Source organism: Leptosomus discolor, chromosome 15 (assembly GCF_034619465.1).
Source record: "Leptosomus discolor isolate bLepDis1 chromosome 15, bLepDis1.hap2, whole genome shotgun sequence".
Lineage (NCBI taxonomy): Eukaryota > Metazoa > Chordata > Aves > Leptosomiformes > Leptosomidae > Leptosomus > Leptosomus discolor.
The window spans coordinates 11,865,114-11,887,586 of NC_141405.1; the positions used below are offsets into that span (position 1 = coordinate 11,865,114).

General features: G+C 51.0%; 1 protein-coding gene across 1 annotated transcript in view; it reads left to right on the top strand.

Moving 5' to 3' along the window:
* Positions 1–22,220, top strand: part of HS3ST3A1 (heparan sulfate-glucosamine 3-sulfotransferase 3A1) — a 35,512-nt gene extending 13,292 nt beyond the window's left edge. Inside the window, exon 2 of the mRNA XM_086473626.1 lies at positions 21,587–22,220. Coding sequence (XP_086329752.1) covers positions 21,587–22,205 — 619 coding nt within the window. The 3' untranslated portion in view covers positions 22,206–22,220. The remainder of the gene's footprint in view (positions 1–21,586) is intronic.
* Positions 22,221–22,473: the final 253 nt, after the last annotated feature.

A 22,473-nucleotide genomic window follows, 5' to 3' on the forward strand; every position in this document is an offset into this window, starting at 1 on the left:
GAAAGAAGTTAGTAGGACACGCAAGCAGTTAGCCCGGGAGCCTCCGAAGGGGCCGAGGTGGGGGAAGGACTTCACGGCCTGACCCAGATGCAGTGCACAGCATTTAATTGAGTTTGACCAGCTCTAGTGCCACGGGTCGGGGTCAGCCCCAGCAGCAAAGCCCACCGAGGTGCCGGAGCCGCTTCGTTTGGCACTTGGACAGGTTGAACTCTGCCCTGCCCGTGCGGGGGGTCGCGGCCCTCTGTCACATCATGGAGACCTGCTGCCTCCGTGGCACGATGTGGCTGGGTCAGCGAGCCAAGCTGTGAGCTGCGGGTTTTCAAGGGACTGCGCCTCGGAGTTTTACAGGCTTCGTCTGCTTGTTGTTTCCTAATTGCAATTGAGTTGTTTGGCCAAGTGACAGCGAACTGCCGGGTCACAGCTGATGCCTGGATGTGTCCCCATTTCAGATGCACCCATCCCTGCAGCCTGGCTATTCAAGGGGCTTTACAACTGTAGAATCCAGCATTCATTGCCCTCCATTCCAGCCTGCCCCAAAACAGTGGTGGGAGGAAGAAAGCAGTGCTTCCCATCACTGCCTGCCTCTGCCGGGTGCTGCAGTGAGGCATCAGCTCACCTCCCCAGCCACCAGAGCTGGGCACCAGCATTGCAGGCAGTTTCCTGCAGCAGCTAAGAGGAGAAGCCATGGGTTTGATTTATCCATCAGGACCCACCAGCCTTCCCAGGCCAGACGTAAAACCTCTGGTTTCCTAGTGTACCTCTAGATTCTTTGGTACGTGAGAAATATGCTATTGCAGCACTGGATTTTTTAAATAATTGTTTATTTTTGGGCAATATAAGCATCTCCCCAGGACATGCTTCTGCTGCTTTCTCATCTCTCACCCCAGAGCAATGCCCCCAGCCCCGCTCTCACTCAGAAGCTGCCTGGGCTCGGTCACATTACAGCTCTGAGAAGGTAGATGGGAAAGGCATCAGGGGTGGTGATCGCAGAGGCGAGGAAGGAATTTGGGTGTGTTTCCTCTGGAGTAAATCTGGCTTAAAATTATGAGCAGCTCTGGCTTTTATTAAAGCCCTGAAAGCAGCGCGTGGTTTTGTTGGCCAAATTGAGCAGCATTATAAAAGCTGTTGTAAGCCCACACTTAGATGAAGGAGTCCAAGCCTGGGTGACCTGCAGAGCCATCCTCAGCCCTGGCCACTCCCAGGGGCTTTCCTGGCCATTAGCCCTTGGTGACATCCAAGGGTGAGTGGGGTGGAGGAGTCCAGGCCCAGACTGAAGCCCACTGGGTGCTTTGGCACAGATGAGGACACAGGTCCTTCTCCTCCCCTCCACCCCTGTGAGTTTCTGCTGAATATCCCGCGGTCAGCCCAGGATGGCTGCCCTGGTGGGTCTGGCCTCTGCTCATCTTCACCTTCATGGTCACCTTGGTTGCTAGGAGCCAGCTCTTCCTGGAGCTTCCCCTTTTCCTTATACATCCACAGTATAAAGCCAGATTTGTCAGACCAGTGAGTTTTGCACCAGCAGCTGAGCCTACTCTCGTGGGATTCTGCCTCTGTGTCTGAGTGGGCTGTGCCTGTGGCTGTTGGAGCTGCCCGGCATCCCTGGATCTGCAGGTCGCTCTGCCCAATACGGGGAATGCATTTAGGAGTTTGACCCCTTGGCTTCTCAAAGATGCATCAGCAAAGGGGTCCAGGGGAAGCTCTGTCCTGGCTGATCTCCTGAGCCAGGCATTAAATACACGGCATACCCTAGGAAACGGTTTGGAATGAAAGTGCACTGTGCGCTGAAAGCCATCCCATCCCTGCTCCGTCCTGGGGGAGAGGGCACTTAGCACAGCTCCATACTAAGGAGTGGAGCCCTGAGATGGTCTCACTCCTGTTCTGACCAACCTTTCCTAGCCCACTCCCAAGCCCCTCTGGTCCCCATGGGATCCTGGGGATAAGGGGAAGGGAGAGACCTTGGAAGACTGGTGGTGGGCGGAGCCACAGCCAAGAGGCACATCCCTTGCTGGGAGCCATGGGCCGTGGGGCTCCTGGAGGAAAAGGAGTCAGGAGGCTGCTTTAAGGAGTGATTAACGACCTGAGCCGTGGCAGGGCCATGGGTCAAAGAGGCCCAATTATTTCCTGGTGATATTGCTGCTGGAGGGGGTGATAAGCCAACACGGCAGATACAGGTCCACCTGACCCCCCAGCTTTGGAGCAAAGCGAGGGCAGGGATTATGGGGAGACCCCCTGAGCCCCATTCACACTCTCTGCAGAAGGACTTTCAGTCACAAGCCTGTGTGTCACCCCGACAGTGCTGACTCAGGCAAGGTTCCCCCTTTCAGCATGGACTTCCAGGAATGCCGTCCTTAACATCTCCTGCTAGGCAAATCATAGCCATCATATGTTTAGGGGAAAAATTGGATTTGCCTTGTAATCTAATCAATGTTAAATAACAGTAATTCTAACTCAGGCTCTGTGTTTAAAGTGCTGTTGGTCTCTGGGGATCACTGGAGTTATTTAATCTAATGAAATCACCATTACTGTCTAATGAGGGTGCACCACAGGGATGTGTTTCCTGGGAAGGAAAGCAATGGTTAAATAATTGGCAGTCAGGGCCAAATATTGAGTGGGGGTAAACGGGCAGAGTGCAGTAAGTTGAAGGTTTCACCTGGTAAGGACCCAGAGCTCTTTGGCTGCATCTTTCTAATGGTGGCTGTCATTGCTCAAGACGTGTTGGTGGTGAGCACGTGCCCAGGTTCCTCCCGTCACCTCCCTGGGCAGGCTGGGCAACCCTGGTGCCACCTTTTCTCCTTTCCTGGCCCAAGCGGGAGTTATGTTTTCTAAGCCATCTCAATGCTCCATCCTGTGTCACAACTTGCTGTGCTGCCTCCAGCGGGTTGATCTCTGTGTTGTCTCTCCCTGTAGTGGTCCGGGCTGTTGTCTGCTGGCTTTCAAGATGTTTTCCCCCAAACTTATTGCACTTTTTTTCATTTTCATTAAGCGTTTTTTACTTATCTCCTTTTCAGAGGGAGGCAGGACCAGTTCACATTTCCCATGCTGGCTTCACAGCGATTTCTGAGCCACCAGTCAATTCAGTTATTAGGGAGCAAGGCGAGCCGTATTGAGCCAGTTGCTTTCCTACATGCTGAACTTATTGTATTCAAATATATTGGAATTATATCAGCAGCAGGCAGGGACTGTGCTGCTGTCAAATGCCAGCACGGCTGTATCCCATGTAACAGGGGCGTGCTCTAGTTTCCCATTATTATTTCTTTAATAAGACTGATACTTACTGTACATCGCTCATTTGCTGCTAAAATTGGAGCCATTAGAGCAATAAGTGGCAATTACCTTCTGAGCTGTATGGCGTGTGAACCCAGCGCAGTGCCTCCCCGAAGGAGGAGGCTGAAACGTGCCTTTCAGGAGCAAACACCCGCGAGCAGCGGCAGAACGCCGGAGCAGCTTTGTACGGACAGCTGGGATGGTTGTCAGGGGTGCCCAGCGTCCTCCGAAGGGAGGATTGCACCCATGGGTGCTGGGAGAGACGCATCTGGCTTGGTGTCTATGGATGATGGGGGTGAGGAAGGGTTGTGGTTCTGTATGTGCTGCTGAGTTATCTTGGGACATGTTACCTGTCCAGCAGCCAGGCTCCTCTGAGCAGCCTGTCCCCAGGGAGTGGCTTCTCCCCTGGAAAACAATCTCCAGGCTGAAAAAAAAATAAAAAAGGAACATGTCTTGGTAGTTTAATCATATTAAGTGCTCTTAAAATCACATCTGTGCTGCACAACAGCATGCCAGAGGTCTCTGAAGGAGCAGATGCAGCAGGACTGGTGAGGATTAGGTGCAGAGATGGGGCAAAGGAGAGATTTCTGGAGGATGGAAGGTGAGATGTGCCAGCAGGCAGGTCTCAGAGCCCCACCCTCCGTGACCACAGCCCGGCCAGCACTGCAGGACACCAGCCCTTGCTCCTGCAGGGGCAGCACTCTGTCCTCAACCCTGGTGTGGGTGAGCCGTGGCACGGGTCCCCTCGGCACGGCGTGGGAGCGCAGGCGATGCCCTGTGTGCTAACAAGGAGGTCCGGGAGCTGCCATTGGCGAGGCCGGTCCCTACGGGCAGCTCCTCAGCGACAGCCGGGATGTCTGTGTTCATTATGCACATCCCTTTCATGCCGCCTTCATTATTCGCATGCTATCTAGCGTCATTAAGATATCAAGTTCATTTAGGTACATCCACATTGGCAGTTTAATTATGTCTGGGTACTACTCTGTATTTTATTCATGGACTATCTGGGGGCGGTTGTCAAACACAAGCCCAGGAGATAAAGGTTTGGTGGCTGCAGAATGCTAATGTCCTGCTGGTTCCCTTTTGACAAATACACATGCCAGTTATTACCAAACTGATTATTTCATTCATTAACACCACATACATCAGCTCCCTTCACCCGGTATTATTGTATACATTCATCTTTTCATAAACAATTACCTGACAAGGTTGGGAAAGGCAAGTACTGGGGAATTAATGCTGTGATGGGAAGTTCCTGGCGTGGGTTAGTAACAAGGTGCTGGGGGGGTGTGGAATGCCCCGTTAGCGTGATCGCTTCATTAATCAAATTAGGGACAATAGCACGTCACATGTGTGCCATGTTTCCCAACAATACCCAACCCGTTTGCATTGTGCCGGGGGCTCAGCGGATGGGGCTCCCTGTCCAGCCTCTGGTGATGGGGGAGATGAAATGAAAGCCAGGGGACCCAGCGGGACGGCTTGGAAAGCATTCACTGTGACTGGACCATGGCGTGCGTTTCTCATCTGCCCTTTTCTTTATTATTATTGTTGTTGTTGTTGTTGTTGTTGTTGTGAGGAACAGTTGCATGAGACCGGGTTCTTTTTTTACCGTTTGTGCCTTTTTTCTGGCTTACTCATACTGCTTTCCTGGAGGTGTAACCCTTATAACCCTCCACAACATCATTAGCAGTGGTGGTGGGAATGATTAAGACACCATGAACATGCAGCCATCTGGGGAACAAAGCCCCCTGGGTCTTCTTTCTACATTTTTTAACTGTAAAAGGCTGGTGGTGGAGAAAAAAAAAATACAGGGAGACATGAACAGTGAAGAATAACCAAACTTATGAAATAAGTGATTCCTGCAGCTTTCTTAGAGATTGTGATCTACGCCAGAGGAGACCAGTGATGCAGTCTGGATCTGCCATGAGTAGCATCTTCCAGCATATTATGTCCAGCATTAACCCCTGTGGAAGGAATCAGACCTGGAGCTGCTCTCAGCAATTTCCCTTGAACGCAGAGCCCACATGGTTTCAGTGCCTTGTTGGTCCCTTATTTATTTCTTTCAATACATTGTACCCTCAACTGTTTCCAACAGCAAGCTCGCTCCCTCCGATATGGAGAAGGAGCAGCCGCAGGAAGCCACCAACACAGCCAGAATCAATTCAGCTCTTCACTCAAGCAGACGCGCTCGGAAAGTAGTGCTTCAGGGGTCACACTTCTGCACTACTCCAGCACAGGATTTGCAAACTAAATAAAGGATCCGAGTGAGATTTAAGTGCCTAACTCCCTTAGGCCCCTTTGAAGAAAGCCCCACTGGAATAACTAAGAAGCTTTCACTGTGCTTTTGCAAAAGCATTAATCCTCCTTGCTATCTCCACGAGTCTCTTTGATCATACTTCAAAATCTTCATCTCCAGGGGTCCTCTCTGGGCTTTCCAAAGTGGCTTAAGAGCAGATGACTCGCTGCTTCTCAGGGAGACCTGGGCTACCAAGACACAGAACCACTTTTCAAAGCCCCGCCATGGCTCTCCATGTTGGGATGGAAAGATCAGATCCTGCCAAGTGTCCCAGTGGTGCCGCTGTCCTGCAAGGTGAGACCCCATGCTTCCACCACGGGGTGATGCCCAGCTGTCGTGGTGGGCCATGGTGTCTGCATGGCTTTGAAATCCCTTGCTGCTGTTAAGAGTATCAGCGTGGGCTTAGCCAGTTTTTCCTGCATTTTCTTACATTTTCCCAGGGAAGCACAATGAAGGAGGGAGCACACTCAGGCTGGGTCTTCTCTTTGTGGATGCTGAGAAATGAAATGAGGAAGGAGGGTTGGTCTTACTAAGCAGGGCAGCCCTGGAAAATGAGGGTCTGGGGGTCATATTTGGGAGCTGATAGGAAACCCGCAGCCCATGTCGGTTCGGGGCTGAGTGAGGAAGATGAGGGTTTATTGGCCTGGATCCAAGTGACTCAAGTTGACTCATGAAGCCGAGGTCACTAATGGTTTTTTTTTTTTCATGCATTCATATTCTGGAGAGCACTTTTCTTTCTTTTTTTTTTTTTTTAACATTAATGAGCTGGGTTCACTCTTAGAAACCTTGGTGTCATGCTAATGCCCAAGCAACAATCTCTGCGTCCCCCCTGTGCAGTGAAATGAAGGCGAACATGGTACAAACCTATGGACCAGCCGGACCTGAGCTAGATACTCTACAATTGACTCAAGAAATTTAGAGCTGCTATCAACTAAAACTTCCTGAAATACGTCAGATGACACTGTTTGATACCAGGTTAGACAGTGATGCATTCACTGGGAGGAGGTGGAATAGCTGAGCACAGAAAAAAAGCTCTTGATGGGCGACCTTGTGAGCTGTGGCTAAAATATCTTAATAGACTGCGGGACTAGAGGAGGCCAGGGTGCGATTGCTCAGCGCAGTTTCTTCGGCACTAGCCCCTGCCTTGCCCAGAATTTGCAAATTAGGCTAAGAGGAATCTTTTTAAGCTTTTGATTTTCTGGAGACTTTTGCCCTCTTTGCACTTGACTGCTTTGCTCCAGGAATGAAAGTAGGGTGCCCTTTCCCAGCCATTAAAGTTTCATTTAGCAAAAGGACAAAGAATTGGCATGTGAAGGACGAAGAATGACTGCAAGGGTAAACTTGGGTGACTCCATATATTTTAGATCATAGCCTGAGGTCAGGCTCCCTTTTTTGTAATACAGATAGAGGTTTTTTTTGGCCTTGCAGCAGGAGGAAGTGTGTTGTGATATATAAAGAAGTCACTTCTCAGCATAATTTAAGAAACAACGTCTGTTCTCAGAAATGGGGGGGGGGTGTTGTCCTCTGAGGTGTCTGGCTCTTTCGTAAAGCTCGCCGTTGATGTGCACACACACACACACGAAGTGTCTCCAGCAGTATAGGGGGGCATGTCACAGTATTTTCCAAAACTTAATAATCTCTCTTGAATTGTTTAGGACTCCACAACATTATCTTGGAGGATGGTGGGATTTTTCCTCCTCCAGAGGGAAGGAGGATGGAGGAACACCTTTTTTTCCCAAATCACCCTCATTCAGTGGTTTTCTGAGTCCTTTCAATTTCCAGACAACATTTTGTACCCCTTCATGTTACCTGTAGCTTCTCAACCACAGTCCCTCTGGCTCCAGTTCCCATCTTAGCTCCTCTCCCACCCTCCTCCTCTTCTCCCATGGGAAGAATGCATGCATTGTGGTGAGTGTGCATGGCTGAAGGTGTGCCTGTGTTTGTGCCTAAGAAAAATGAGGCAGGCACAGAAAACAAGCAAATCACATTATATATTGCAGGCAATAATGTAGCTCCCAGGGGACAGAGATAATATAGTGAGAGACAAAAGAACAATAGACTTTGCTGGCCTGAGCACTCACTTGATTGTGGCTTTTCTGGAATTATTCTTGGCTTCCTCTGCGTGAATTTGGCCTCGGAGCTGATAAGAGATCAGGATGCGGTCTGGGGGCTGTGGCAGGGATGCTCGTCGTTTTGTACAGGAGCCCGTGTTGTACATATTGCTCTGAGGGGGAAGCTCTTGCTCTGCACGGGAGCCCCGCAGCACAAGGGCTGGGGATTATTTTAAAGCTGGCTGTGATTTTTGTGGTTTGGAAAAACACGCTGCTGTCTGAGGGACTTTGTCCGGAGAACTGTGCTGATTTGAGTTCCTATTTAGTGGTTGGTGCTGTGGCACGGGGCAGATGTGCGATTAGCTGGGGGAGGGGGAGGAAAGCAGCAGAGATTCCCTGTGTTTTGGATGTAGAAAGAGGCATCAGGATGAAACCGCTGGCATTAACCACGCAGGGTGCTTACCCCAACACCACATCTGGGGCTTGGGGTGCTTGCAGGACATGACGGGGCTGGTACTCCCCAGCTTTGCAGGTGGCTGAGCGGGGGGTACACAGCCAGGTTAAGGGAGAGACTGTTGGGATGCGTAGTGGGGATGGCTTTCCTCACCTGCCCGGATGGTGAGGAGCGTTCCAAACCAAAGCACTGCCAGCTTTTGGAAAAACCCCAGCTGGAGTGCTTTCCCGGGGGCTCCCCAAAGTTCCCTCTTTAGAGGCAGCCGATGCTTTGAGATGCAGTTCAGACTTCCCTTCTTCTTTCCTCCCTTTCTTCTTTTTCCTTCTCTTCTCTTCTCTTCTCTTCTCTTCTCTTCTCTTCTCTTCTCTTCTCTTCTCTTCTCTTCTCTTCTCTTCTCTTCTCTTCTCTTCTCTTCTCTTCTCTTCTCTTCTCTTCTCTTCTCTTCTCTTCTCTTTTTCTCTCATTTTCTTCTTTGTTTTCCTTTTTCTCTCTCTCTCTTTCTCACTTTTGCTTTTTCTGTCTGTCTGTCTTTCCACCATTCTTAGACCTCAGCAAATTCCAGGAAGGCATCAGTTGTCTTTAACACCCAAAGGAAAAATCGAAGGGAAGGGTTCAATTACTCGCATGAAAAATGAGTCTCCTAACCGAGGTCTATCCATTTGCTAGTTGTGCTTGTTTTAAAACTGAATTATAGAGACTGCACATTTTTCTGGAGACAAATGCATTAATTTTTCTCAAAACAGACAAGAGGGAAGCAGAGGGAAAATAAGATAATAAGAGTTTCCACAGTGATTTATATGCCTTTGTGAAAAATAATGGGGGCAGGCGGCAGCGTGCACCGGCAGCCCATGGGGGGAAGGGACAGGGGGGTGGCAGGGACGACTGCAAGGAAAACTGCCAGAAGTCCAAGTACGATTGTTGGTTTTAGATGATATAAGATCACTTTATGTCTCTGGCTGGCTTGAAAAATCTCTCTTTCTCTCTCTATATACACACACATAAAATATATACCATATGATGCACTTAAAATCAGCACAGGCTATGCTGTTTATACAGGAAAGGATTGTGTTTCTCACCGACCTCTCCCCAGCCCTCCTTATTCTGCCGAAGGATAAACTGGGACCTTTAGAAAACAAAGTGGTGGTTACAATTTTTAACAGATTTGCTCTTGCATATATTTATATAGGGCAGGCGAGCCCTTCCCCAGGGCCAGCTGCCTGCGCTCTCAGGCAAAAAAAAGGGGAGTTGAGTTTATTTTTTTTTTTATCTGTTCACTTTGGTTTGATTTATATGCCAAAAGAGGTATTTTTATTATAGTACATAGTAAATTGGCTTTCTTTATTGCTCATGAGAGCTGTTTTCCAAAATTGGACTATTTATGTAGTACACTGATTGCAATGTATTTCCGATCTTAATGTCTAACTGTAGGGAATAAAAAAATTATACCGAATCGTATTTTTTTAAAAAAACTGCAACCTCTTTTGAAATAAGATGAAATGGGTAACTTTTTCTCAAGAAGAAAGCACTCAGCAGCTCCCAGGAAATCATCTCGTTTTAGCAAGTGAAGGCTTTCAGTGGGAACTGGAGACTGGAAGGTTTTGAAGCGCTGTTGCCGTTTGCCCATTGGCATAATCCACAGGAAACACGTCCGGGAGGCCAAAGGCCACCGGGGCTGTAGTACCTACACTGGTGTTTCTCTCCAATTACTTACAGGAATGATTCAGTGAATTTATTCCCCATTGGTTTCTGAGCAGAAAATCCTGCAGCGTTCAGACGGATGCGAGAGCAGAGGGAGGCTGGAAGTGATGCTTTAAAGCAAAAGCTAAATCTCTTCCAGGGCAGATGGTTAATTGTGTGGTTCAATTTATTTGCCTAATGCAAATCACATCCCATTTGCCCATGGCGCTGGGGGAACCAGATTCCTGATTGTTTTGCTAAAAACTGGGCTGAGATTTCACTGCATCTTCTGCAGCTCCCGTGTGAAGTTCCCTGTAGCGAGAAGGCTTTGTGGTCCGCAGCGGAGGGTCATCATATCTCCAGGGCTGGTGGAGGGGAGAAACATCAGCTCCCATGGAGAAGGGCTGGGATGGGGATAAGCTCCCAACATCGTGTTGGTTTGCAGAATTCAACCTCTCATCTTCACCGCTCCAGGCCTGAAGGCAGCATCCCCATCTCCCATCCCAAAACCGGGCCCCGGGGTGTGTCTAGGGGTCTAGGCCACCCGGTCCCCTCTGGCCTTGGACCAGGAGGGTGTTTCAGGGGGTTCCCAACTTCCCGAATGGGCCTAATTGAAGCTTAAAGAGATTTTTCACAGATTCATGGCTTTTCAAAGGAGAAATTTGCATATTAATAAGAAGCTGTTCAGACTGATTGGCTTAATGTGTTTGGGGTAAGTATAATTAAATGTCAAGGGAAATATATCATGAAGTAATGAAGCTGAAGCTAATTTATCAAAAAATGAGTCCTAGAGAAGGAGACATTTCCAATAATAAACAGTTCTTTAACCTTCCTCTTTAAGATGATTTGCTTAGTCAGGGCTGAAATGTGCGGTCTTGAAGATCCTCGACTGAGAGAGACATGAAATGGTTGTTGGTTTGGGGTGGAGGTTTTTCCATGTTCTCCCCAGTGTAAACCCCTCTGCCCTGGGACCCCAAGACTGAGCCCATCAAGAGGGTTCACCCAGGTCCTGGTGGGGGAAGGTGCAGCTCTGGTCCCTCCAAGGCCACCAGCAGCGCCTGGGAGGATGTCTGGGCGGGGAATGTACACATGTAAGACTTCAGGGGTGCCCTTAGGGAAGAAGAGCAGGCTTGAGGTTTAATTATATCAGATGTGGGGCACTTATGTCCTTTTTTTCTCATCCTTCAGTCTTTTCTCTTTACTCCATAAGCTTTTCAGAGCACGTGCCATCTCCTCCTCTATTCACGTACTAGCCAGGGATAAAGAGCAGCCCGTACAGGCACATCTTTAATACGAACAAGAAGTGCAGTGCACATTCAGAATTGCAATGCAGGTCCCAAAACTGGGTATTTTAACATCATATTTGAGGAGAGCGAGGTCCAGGCTGAAGGACATGTGGTCCCTATGAAGGCTGTGACTCTCCCACATCCTTCAGTGTGACGGAAAGAGGTTGTGAGCTGCCTCCCCATGGCACAGGCACGCGGTGGGCAAACGGGCATGCACTTCTCAGCAAACCTCTGCTTTGGGTGAGTGCTGGGTTCATAGCATTCATTTCTAGCCATGCACTGTCTGTCCTCTGCCGTCCACCGCCAGCAGTGACTTACTCCTGCGTGTGGTGGGAGTGGGACTGGGAGCTCTCGATTTGCACTTTGTGCACTTGCAAGGGAGACGAGGGTGCAAGGCTGTAAAAGGATCGTGCCCATCGTCTCAGCTGGAAAAATCCTTCTTTGGCATAATATGACATAGTGGGGAATCAGCAGGTTGCAGAATAATTGAGGCATTTGTAGAAGAGAGCAGAAGTAGTGTCTATTTTCATTAAGAGGCACCACAGTTACAATGAGAAACAGCACCAAAAAGCCAAGAGAACCAGCCACCAGAAGCCTGAATTTACCCAAGCAAATCCATCCGGGAAATGAGGAATCACTTTTCATTTGGGAGCTACATTGGAAATATGATGAAATCACTGTGGGCCTGATTTCTTCCCTTGTAAGAATTAGCTGGTGCTGCAGGGATTTGGCAAACGGCTCCTGCCTTATGCTTGGAGCCCCAACCACTGCTGGGGTTAAGCTCTTGCTGGGGAAGGTACATAGCACTGGAGAGGCCACTGAGGTGTGGAAACACGGGGGATCAACAAATGCGTGTGGCCACTGCTGGAGGTGATGAGCACTGGGTGCAGGTCTGATAAGGAAGGGCAGGGTTTGTGCTGCCCAATGCATGGCATTTCCCAAAACAGCACACTCACTCGAGCTGCTGGGAGTGCCTTGAGAGGAGCTCTAAGGCTGGGTTAGAGACCAGGCTCGTGGCCAGGCTGAGGGGGAACCACTGCAGGACTCCTCAGCAGCAGAGATGGCTGATGAACCCATCCCCAATGCCAGCAGAGAAGGCTCCTTTAGATGGTGTCTGGTGGTGTCTACATTCCCATCCAAAGGGTGGAGACCTGGTAAAGGGTGCTATGGCCAAGGGCTCTGGAGCTCTTCATCTGCTTCTGGTAGGCGGATGGCTGAGATTTACCAGCAACACCACTGGGCAGGACCCAGCATCCTCCCAGACAGATGCAGAAATGCACCACAATGACTTGGATTTTTAGCTATTGGAAAGCAAACAACTACAAAATGCCCCTTTTCCAAACCCCAGCTGGTCTGCCCAGAGGAAGTGGTAGTGCCACCCGTGATTGCCTCAGCTCCGATGAATTTCTTGTTCCAGCAAAGAAAATCAATGGCTTGCACGGCTAATGGCATCAGAGAGTTTCTGCTTGTCGATAGCACTTACGCACTGGCAGTCTCCAGGAGATGCCCAGATGTGCTTCCCAGCACTGTGGACTTTTGGGAGTCTGTCAGCACGGTTCCTCCGCCCAGACCGGTCGCAGGATGCCGGGACAGTGACATCACCTCTCACCACTGCCATTGCCTTTGCTAGGAGCCAGGAGGCCACTGGGCGCCTGCCTGAGCACAGGGCTCCCCGCTTACCTGCTGCCCTCAAAGCAGCTGCTCTGCCCGTCAATAATTAATCAGAGCAATTAGGCAGAGGGCTTGTGCACCGTAATTAGCTCTGATCAGTGCAGGCTCCCTTCCCGGGGTGGGGCAGCAAGGCAGGAGCTGAGCACTGAAAGCCCAGTGGGGGGACAGTGCCATTAAGCCAAGACCTCTGCGCAGCCCCTTTTCGCATGCCAATGCTCCCCTGCCCCTTTGAGACGCCCCGTGGCCCCATCGCTCCAGGGCCGGGCAAGCCGACGCCAAGTGAGGTGTGTCCCTGCTCACACGGGGGGGCTCTCCCGGCCAGAATGAACCCCTTATCTTGGGGACACTGCCGCTTCCTGACGAATCACCTCGGCCCCGCGTCTGCGGGGCAGCAGCCACCATGCCCTCAGCCAGGGATTGTTCCTGCTCTTCCTGAGCAAGGTCACGGCCCCGAGATCCGGAAAGAGAGTATCCACCTGCGGAGGTATCAGCAACGGCCCGTGCAAACACGCCGCTTTCTCCATGGAGTCTCTTTGATGGTTTTTCCAGCTCCTCAGGAAGGAGAAGGCTTCCTGGCTGTGACCTCAGGACAGGGCGACACCGGCTGTTACCCCCCGTGAATGCTACGCTGAGAGCTTAGTGTCCAAGTCCCTGTTTTGGAGGCAGTGAGATTTCTGGAGTGTTTTTCCTTAAATACTGAAGTGGTTAAATCTGCTGGTGGCAGGGAGAAGGGCTGCCCCGGAGCTTGGCATGCAGCGGGGCGGGGGGCAATTGGAGGGGTGAGTCTGCTGGGGACCCCCAAGAGCCTGGCACAGCCCTTGGGTGCACTGACAGACACTTTTGCTGGGATGTCCATGCGATGGGCACAGCCACCTGCCTTGTCCTTCTGTCTCACCCTGCCCTGGACAGACCCTGCCTGCTGGGTGGGCTGTTTGGAGCTGGGACAACTGGCTTTGGATGCTGCTAGGGGTTTGGATGGGGACAGGGCAGACATCAGGGGGTCCCTGTGGCCCTGCAGGCTGCAGTTTAGGCAGAGATTTGCACCACGGATGCTGGCTGCATCCCGTATTGGGCTGTCAGCCATCTCCTAAACTTCAGAGGGAGCTTAACTGGAAGGAGGGGAAGGAGGGATGGGAAGGCAGCTCTGCTGATAAGATGCTGCCTGACAGATACAGTGTGGAAACAGATGCTACCGGCTGCAGATGTAATGAGATACATAAATACCGAGACTTGCTCAAATAAATGCTGGCATCCACTGTAAGGAAGAGCTTGGGAGCTCCTGACGCCGCTAACTGTGTGCCAGCAGCAAGCGCGGAGCAGTCAGATTTTGGGGGGGGGTGGGGGGAGGAGAAGCCCTGCCTCTGCAAGAGCATTTTATTTGGGAAGGTGGCATATTAACGGTGTGCCGCCTTTATCCCCTGCAGCGATGCCTGCGGCCAGGGCTGTGCCTGCAGCACCCGGCAGTGACTGTCCCTGCAGCCTGGGCTCAGGTGCAGGTGAAGGTGCCAACGCTCAGGGCCGACTGCCTGCAGCCAGGTCTGGGGTTTGGGGTATTTTCTAAGTACATAGAAGTGACGATACGCCCCGTGTGCTTTAAGAACTGCCCTTTCATCCAGCGCAGCTCAATGTAACGAGGCCCTTTATGTTTTTTTCATGTATGCTTTGATTTGGTACCCTGTGTCCTGGGAGGGACCTCGCTGAGCTGGGCTCAAGTAGCGTGCCAAAGTGGCTGGAGGCTCCTCAGCACATCTCGGGGGAGCAAATAACCCAGGGACCATTTACCGCTCACAGAAGTGAAGCAGTCCTGCTGGACGTCTTTCCGACCATGGCCAAGGGAACAGAACCCTGGTTGTCCCTGGAGGCGATGCGCTCATCCTGCGCGGTTTGCAGTGGTGCAGTGGGGATGGCAGAGCGGAGCCAGAAGAAAACCCAAGGCCCCTGACTCTGCTGCAGTTGCTTTGCAAGGGTGCAGGCGTCCTCTGGGAGATGATGGTTGTGTTGCAGGTCCCCCCAGTAACACCTAGATTTCCCTGAGTGTCATCTCTACTCAGAGAAAAAGCCTCGGCAGCAGAATATGTAGGGATAGGAGAGACACATGGTCTTCGTTGTCCCTTCCCAGGGCCATTCAGGCCTCTTTATTTTGCTCCAACCTCAGACCAGTCCATCCTCCATCAAAACCAATGGCAAGGGTGTCATTTTGATACTAATGTCAGTTGGACTTGATTTTACATCCAGCAATGCAATGAATGATTTTCTTTTTTTCCTTCCAGACCTCTCTGATCTTTTGCCACACTCCTTTCAGCTTCCTCAGTCCCACTGCTTTTCTTGGAGGGTTTTTTTTTTTTTTTAATTGTTACCAGGTTCCTGAAATGCATCTTTCCATTTATTGATTTCACTTGACATCTAAAGGAAGGCAAAGCAGGAGGCTCGGCTACCTCTGACATGCCCTCACAGCTCATCAAAGCAAATATAGAGCCTTGCTAGAGCTGCCAGAGCAGGACAGCCCCTGGGCTGAGACACAGGCCTCGTAGAAGGGACACGTTCGCCTCTTCAGGCAGCTTTTTTAAAATTTATATATACATACACACTACTGGTTACGTCGTTATCAGTCTTGCCAGAGCATCTTTGGTTTTGATCATCTCCTGTACACACTGTAATGGTGCTTCAGGCAGTGCGGGCTCGAGGGTGGGGGAAAGGCAAGCGTTTGTTATAGCAAGGTTTGATTTTTTTATAAATTTCTGTTGCAGAGTCACTATTTTTAAAATGATTTGGAAGAAAAAGAGAAAGGGGGCAGGGGGGAGAAGACAATTTGCTGGTGGCTGCAGTAGCACAAGGAGCCATGCACACTGCTTTGGGGGGGTGTGAGGCTGCATCAAGTCACAGGGCTTGCTGTGCCTCGGTTTCCCTATCCTCCTTGTTTGGTAGTTTCACGCTGAAGAAGGCTCCATGTTTCCCCCAGGATTGCCAGCTGTGTTACACGCCTGTCACGGTGGTGCCTAGCACTTTCCTGGGGACAGAAATTCTGGCACCATTTCTGTAGAGAAGTGAGAGGTGAAATAAGCCCCCTCAGACAGTTAAATTTCCCCCTCTGCTCTGCTCTCCTAGCCCTGCCATAGCATCCGCCATTGTGCCAGTCACTTAATACTTGACATACAGAAGGCAGCACACAAGTGAGAGAGGCAGAAAAATGCCATCAAGTGGGACTAAAGGGCACAAGAGTGCTAGTGCCCATCTCAGTTGCTGCTTGGTCTTCCAGGTGGTTGATGGAGGAGGGTGTTTCCCTCAAGCCTTGAACACTTCTGGCACCCAGAAATGGAAGGAATGTATTTTTTCTCCTCCTTCTCCTCTTCGTCCCATACACAAAGACCAGATAATTTTGCACGAGCCAATTTCATGCAAAGGCAAAGGCAGGACTTGGGATGGGTGTCTGCTGGTGGGAGAGTGTCCGATCCTCCCTGTGACCCCGTGTTACATTTCTGGGAGCAGATTTGGCCCTTCCTTGCCGGAAAGGCTCTTCCGTGGGATTCAAGGTCCTGCAGCTGATTGCAGGGCTCTTTCGGAAAAAGCAACATTTCTTTGATACATTTTTTCCTGTGATGGCCTCTTTGGTGGCACTTCCTTAAAAACAGCACTTGCCACCACAAGAGACTTCCTTTCCCACCGCTGCTGCGGGCTGGGGTGCTCCAAGCCTCAGCCAAACCCTGGCCATTGAATCTGAAACAAAACCAAACTGCAGCTGGATTAAGCCAAGCGGGGCAAAAAGTAACAGAGGGCAGATCTTTACTCTGAAGATTGCTCTAAGGTGTTTGTTATCACATTCATTGGCATCTCCTCTCAAGCCATGGAAACAGGGAGGCTCCTTGGATGCTCTAATATCTGGCTGGGGGATTTCCTTCCCCACCATTTCTTTGTGTGTATTACCAGTAGCTCAGGCTAGTGGCAAAGATGGAAAAAGCACCTGGAGGCTGGCGCAAGGTGCCCCCCAGCCCAGGCTGTCCAGGTCTTGGGGTGCAGCAATGGGATAAGCAATGCCCGTCGGCTTCTCGTGTGTCTCATAATCCCACTGCAACTTGCAGGCTGTGACATGGAAAGATCCTGATAGCCAAAGTCACCAGCACCTTTGGGAAAGCCCAGCTCTGTGTACACAGGCTGTGTGAAACTCTGGCTTCACGTTTCTGCTTCATTCCCATCCTTTATCCGGCGGAGAATTCCCGGCCTGCGTGCCCTTTCGGGGCTGCAGCCGGGTCAGCGGGAACACGGCCAAAGATAAGGGTAAACATCGACGTGCTGGAGAAGGGGCTTCTGCAGCGGCAGCTCCTCCTTCGCTGCCTCTCTGCTGCTGCAGACGGTGGGGAGAGCACTAAGCTGGCCCAGCAGCATGCTAGAGGGGTCCAGGGACATGGCACTGTCCCTGAGCTGCTGCTGCCGTGCAGATGCCACGGCTGCAGGTTTTTCTACATCTCAGGACTTGGTTGATGGTGGATTTGCACTTTCAGGCTGTACCTCTGCTGCGTTTGGTGGGGTGCTTGCAGACCCGCTCTGCTCGCCTCTCCTGCACCAACTGACGCTGTGACTGCCCCGGGGACAGCAGAGGCAGGCGGGGTGAGCGTGTGCCCACATCTCAGCCACCCCCAGTTTGCTGGTGCTGGGACCATTTCCCTTCACTGCTCACTCACGTTGGGTTATTCCCTGCTTGGGCACCAAGGAGCTGCGCTGCTGCAAGCTGCAAACCCCAATGCTGGTCCAAATCTGTTCTCTGCATCCTCCTCCTCCTCCGTTACATTGCAATTGCCATTTCAGGTGCTGCGCAAACTCGCTTTTCTGCTGCAGGTGAGCTCGAGGTAGAGTTTGCCACACTTCGATGGAGAAGGGTGTGCAGGCCCCTACAGCTGATGCGCTGCTTCGCCGCTGGGCAGTGCTGACCCTGGCAGCGCAGGGTGCAGGGCTGACACAATCATTTCTCTCTACAGCATTAGGCCTGGCACCCCTTGTTCTGGATGATCCTTTCAACCCATCCAGCCTGGATACCCGGGCTCTGACAGGCTGATTATTTTTTTAAAAGTCATACTAGGACTGCCAGGGAGAAGGAACTCACCTTCTGGTGTTAAGAGGCAATCAGTCCTGTCCTGAGCACACGATTGGGGCAGGTTTTAGTAAAGGCGAGAGAGCGCGTGAGGCTGATCGCTGTAATCACAGCAGCTTTATTTATTGCTGTGGGTTGTGATGGCATGAGGCCTGGTGAAGAACTGCCCTTATCTGCCGATGTCAGCCTCCCTTTGAGAGAGATCTGGACTAGATTTATGTGGGAAAGGTTTGCAGCCAGTCCATCCACAGCTGCTTTCAATGCTTTGCATGCTGCCAGGGAGCCCAGGAGGTCCTGAGCAGGGCAAGGCTTGGTCCAGCTGGGAGCAAAACAGCAGATGGATTCAAACACAAACTCATCTTGGGTTTTCTGGATCCAATGACCAAATGCTGCTCCCACCTCTGTGGGAAACAGCAGCACAGAGCTGCTTCTACATGAAACAGGCTATCCCCTCCCAAAAATACCATTTCTGGAACAAGCAATGCTTGTTTTCCCGATAATCACTAGCTTCTCTTGCTGCTTCGAGTTGGTGGGACAGCAGTGCAGGTCAGCTGAGGCAAACCAGCTGTGGTTTAATGCATTTCCCAGCCCCTGATGAAGCCAAGGTGGGTACCCAGCACAGGCTGGTGGCAAACACCAATGACACGTATCACTGCATTGGTTCCTTCAAGCTGAATTTCCAGAAACACAACCCTTGGGTTCTCAGTCTGGTAAGGAACGAGCCTGATGTGTTATTCTGGTTTCTTGACCTAAAGTAATGCTTTCTTCACCAGAGTTGTGCTCTTGCTCAGAGCAGAGACTGGAGATCAGGCATCTCCGAGGGAAGACAAATCCAAACTGTTGCATTACCAAAGTGAGGTCCCACAAAGCCCATTAAAGTGGGGAAGGGGCCACGGCTGCCCCAAGGGGCAGCCCCGAGAGCTATTTGGCTGGACACAGGAACAGCCGTCTCGGACACCGCTGCTGGGAAGAAAGTATGGACCTGGAAAAGGCCAGATATGAATATGCATGCATAGCCGAAATGCTCCCTTTGAGGAAAGTCTTCCTCCCCTATTAAGTAATTAAATAAAGCCCCAAGCTCTACTAAAATTAAAATAACAGAATCCATTTATTCTGGCAGGGCCCACTGGTGGCTGCTCTTGCCAAAAACATTTTTGTGGTTCTTGTCTTTTCAAGTGGCTCTTTTGCAATAAAACCCAGATGCCATTAGTCCAGGGAGGCCTCCAGGCAACTGTTTACGTCCATGAAAGATGCCCTTTGTAATTAATTAATCTCCCAAAAGCTGTGGTAGCACATTCCCCGTGGCTCCTGGCGTGTCCCTGCCCGCCAGCCCTGGCAGCGGAGGAGCGTGCTCATTCCTGGGCACTGAAAAAAGCTTTTGTATTGCAGCCTCACCACGAAAAGGGTTAATCTCCTCCTTGGGAAGACACAGCAGCAATTTCAACACTTATCAAAACACAAACAGAAGTCATCCTTCCCGCTGCCCTCACCCCACTGCTGCCGGTTCAGCAGCTCCTGCTCTTGCTCAACAGCACATTGCAGTTGTAGAAGGCTGCGTTATAGGGGCAGGGATGGGCTGGGGACCGAGCCGGCGGGCAGCAGGGAAGCGAGGGTGCTACCCGGTTCCTTCTTCCTTTCGGGGGCTCAGGTGCTTCCAGATGACTCAGTCATTACAGGGTTTCCAGAGAAATGTGGGCTTGGTGCACATGGAGGGAGGGGGGGGAAAAAGGTGATTCACAAGACTGCCTGAGCAAAACAACATCTGAACAGCTGCACTGGGCCAGAGCAAAGAGCCATCCAGCCCAGTACCTTCTTCCAGATGGTGGCTGCTATCAGGTATCTACAGAAGAGTGTACAAAAGCAAGCCCATGGTTTGCAGGGCTCCTTCTCCTGTTATCTCCTCCCAGCTGAGGGCAATCAGAGCTGGGGGCTCCCTCTGGCTGAAGTGGCTCTGGGGCTCTCACATTTCATTCCCACCCACTCATTTCATCCACCATGAATTTGGCCAGTCTGTTTCTGAACCATTTACACTTTTGACCTTTGCAGCATCAGGTGATGGCAAATCCCACTGTAGAATTATGTCTCTGCTCGGCAAAGGCCATCCTCGTGCTGGTTTTGTACCCATCTCCATCCTTAGTGTCAGCAGTGATTGCCTTTATGTCTTCACATCCTTCAGGATGTGTGAGAGCTCCCTCATACCCCTCAGCTTGTTTCATTTTCAGCCTGAATGGCCAAAATTCATGGAGTTTCCACCAAACAAACCCTCAGCAGAGACCAGCAGAGATTTGGCTTCTCTAGGACCATGTCTTTTCTCAGCCTCTATGTAATGTGGTTGCAAATAGAAAGAATTGCTTTAGGACGGGTCAGTCCTCGCTGCCTCATTTGTAACATAACGACTCAGCCTGGGGTTTGGTTGTTATTGGTGTTTTTAGCTGTTGTTGGCTTTTCATTGTTGCTTTTTTGATAGATGAGTTTAATTTTGCTGGCATATTGCACAGGTTTGCAAACCAGATGTTGCTGCTGCAAGAGAGTAACAACAATGCAGGCAGGGAGCAGTTCATCACGGCACATGGGTGTCGCAACTGCGGCGAGGTCAAAGACGAGAGGTCAGGGTGTGGGGGGGATGCGGGTCCCAGCTTCTCAGGACCTGGGGCCACAGTTGCCATGAGAACTGCTGGTGGCACAGCGGTGAACGGCGCTGCAGCCACCTCCCATCCATCTCCCATTGCCCCCGGGAAGGACCTGGCTGTTGGAAGGAGACCAAGATGTGGAAAGGAAAACGGCTGAGAGCCTGGAAGGAGGGATGGGTTTGTGTAAGCAAATGATGATCGTGTAAATCACTGGGTTTTTGCAGATGCTGGCTTCTGAACGGGGGTGATACATAGGGGGATGCGAATGTGAGGGGATGGGATGTGGTGTGGCAGGCAAGGGGGAGCAAGGAGAGGAGCTGGGAGCACCCAGGAGTACCAGACGAATGGCTGCTCATATGGGTCCTCCACCTTTCTGGCTTACCTTGTTTAATACAGAGGAGCTTAGGTTATCCTGTGGCCAAATCCTGTGGTCCGTTAGCAAAACACACCCAAAGCCTGGCCCAGGAGGGCTTTGAACTGTCAAGGGGACCATGGAGCAGGATGGAGCCTGGCCCGAGCCCCAAGGCCCTTCCCGCTCCCAGCTGGGAGACCTTCCCAAAGCAGCGTGTAGAATTTCTTTGGGTGGAAGAAGGAAATCGCTGAGGTCAGGGGGCTGATATTGCACATTTTTATGTGACATCAGCTTGCTGCCACCTTGAAAATACCAAAAGATAGAGTCTTACATCCTGGCCCTTGAAAATCCCTCGTGGCCTGCAGGAAGGGAGTGTTGTTACTCGAGAAATTCACTGTTATTCCAGGGAATTTAAGCCAATGTGCAGGAAACCCCATTGTGGGCAGAGAGGAATTTAAAGGGATAGGACATTAAGATTGTAGAGATGTGCTCTGTTCTTACAGTACTGTTCCAAGGGAGGTGGGATCCCCCTCAAGAAGCTTCTTAAAGGCCTTGAACAGGCAAAATGGATTTAGATCTAATTCTAGGTAAACAGGCAGCCAAATGAAGTGGGAAATCAGGAGTGTGTTTAGATGCTTTGCTGAATCAGAGCATTATGGGCCTCCTGACAATCCCTGCAAGGAGGAAGGAAAGCTGGGCTGGAGGCGTGAAGCTCAGGAGTACCCTGCCCTTGGTACCCAGGACATCCCCGGAGCACTGCCTGCGCTCAGCGCCACCCAGGGGCATTCATCACTAACGTGTCTCTTTCTCCCTCTCGCTCAGGGACCTCATGCCCAGGACCCTGGAGGGGCAGATCACCATGGAGAAGACCCCCAGCTACTTCGTCACCAAGGAGGCCCCAGCCCGCATCTCCTCCATGTCCAAGGGCACAAAGCTCATCGTGGTGGTGCGGGACCCCGTGACCAGAGCCATCTCGGACTACACCCAGACGCTCTCCAAGAAGCCCGATATCCCCACCTTTGAGAGCCTGACCTTCAAAAACAGGACTACGGGCCTGATCGACACCTCGTGGAGCGCCATCCAGATTGGCATCTACGCCAAGCACCTGGAGAACTGGCTCCTCTACTTCCCCATCGGGCAGATCCTCTTTGTGAGCGGGGAGAGGCTGATCAGCGACCCCGCGGGGGAGCTGGGCAGGGTCCAGGACTTTCTGGGCCTCAAGAGGATCATCACCGACAAACACTTCTACTTCAACAAAACCAAGGGGTTCCCGTGCCTGAAGAAGGCGGAAGGCAGCAGCAAACCCCACTGCCTGGGGAAGACGAAAGGCAGGACCCACCCCGACATAGACCAGGAGGTGGTGCAGAGACTGCGGGACTTCTACCGGCCCTTCAACATGAAGTTCTACCAGATGACGGGGCAGGACTTTGGCTGGGACTGAGGCTGAAAAAAATAATTTAAGAAAAGGAAAATATAATATAATATATATTTTTTTTACATATCAGTAGAGAGGGGGAAAATACAGAAAAAAATAATAGTTGTGCTGAAACATGATTTGTTCTATTTTTTTTTTTCTTTTGACATTGCTTTATTTTCTTTCTTCCCTCAGAGATTAGGTGATATGTCCGTCCAGAAAAGGGGGCTGTGAAGAGCAGCCTGGTCCTATTGACATCGCCTGCACCTTGGTTGCTTCTTTTGATGGGCCCAAG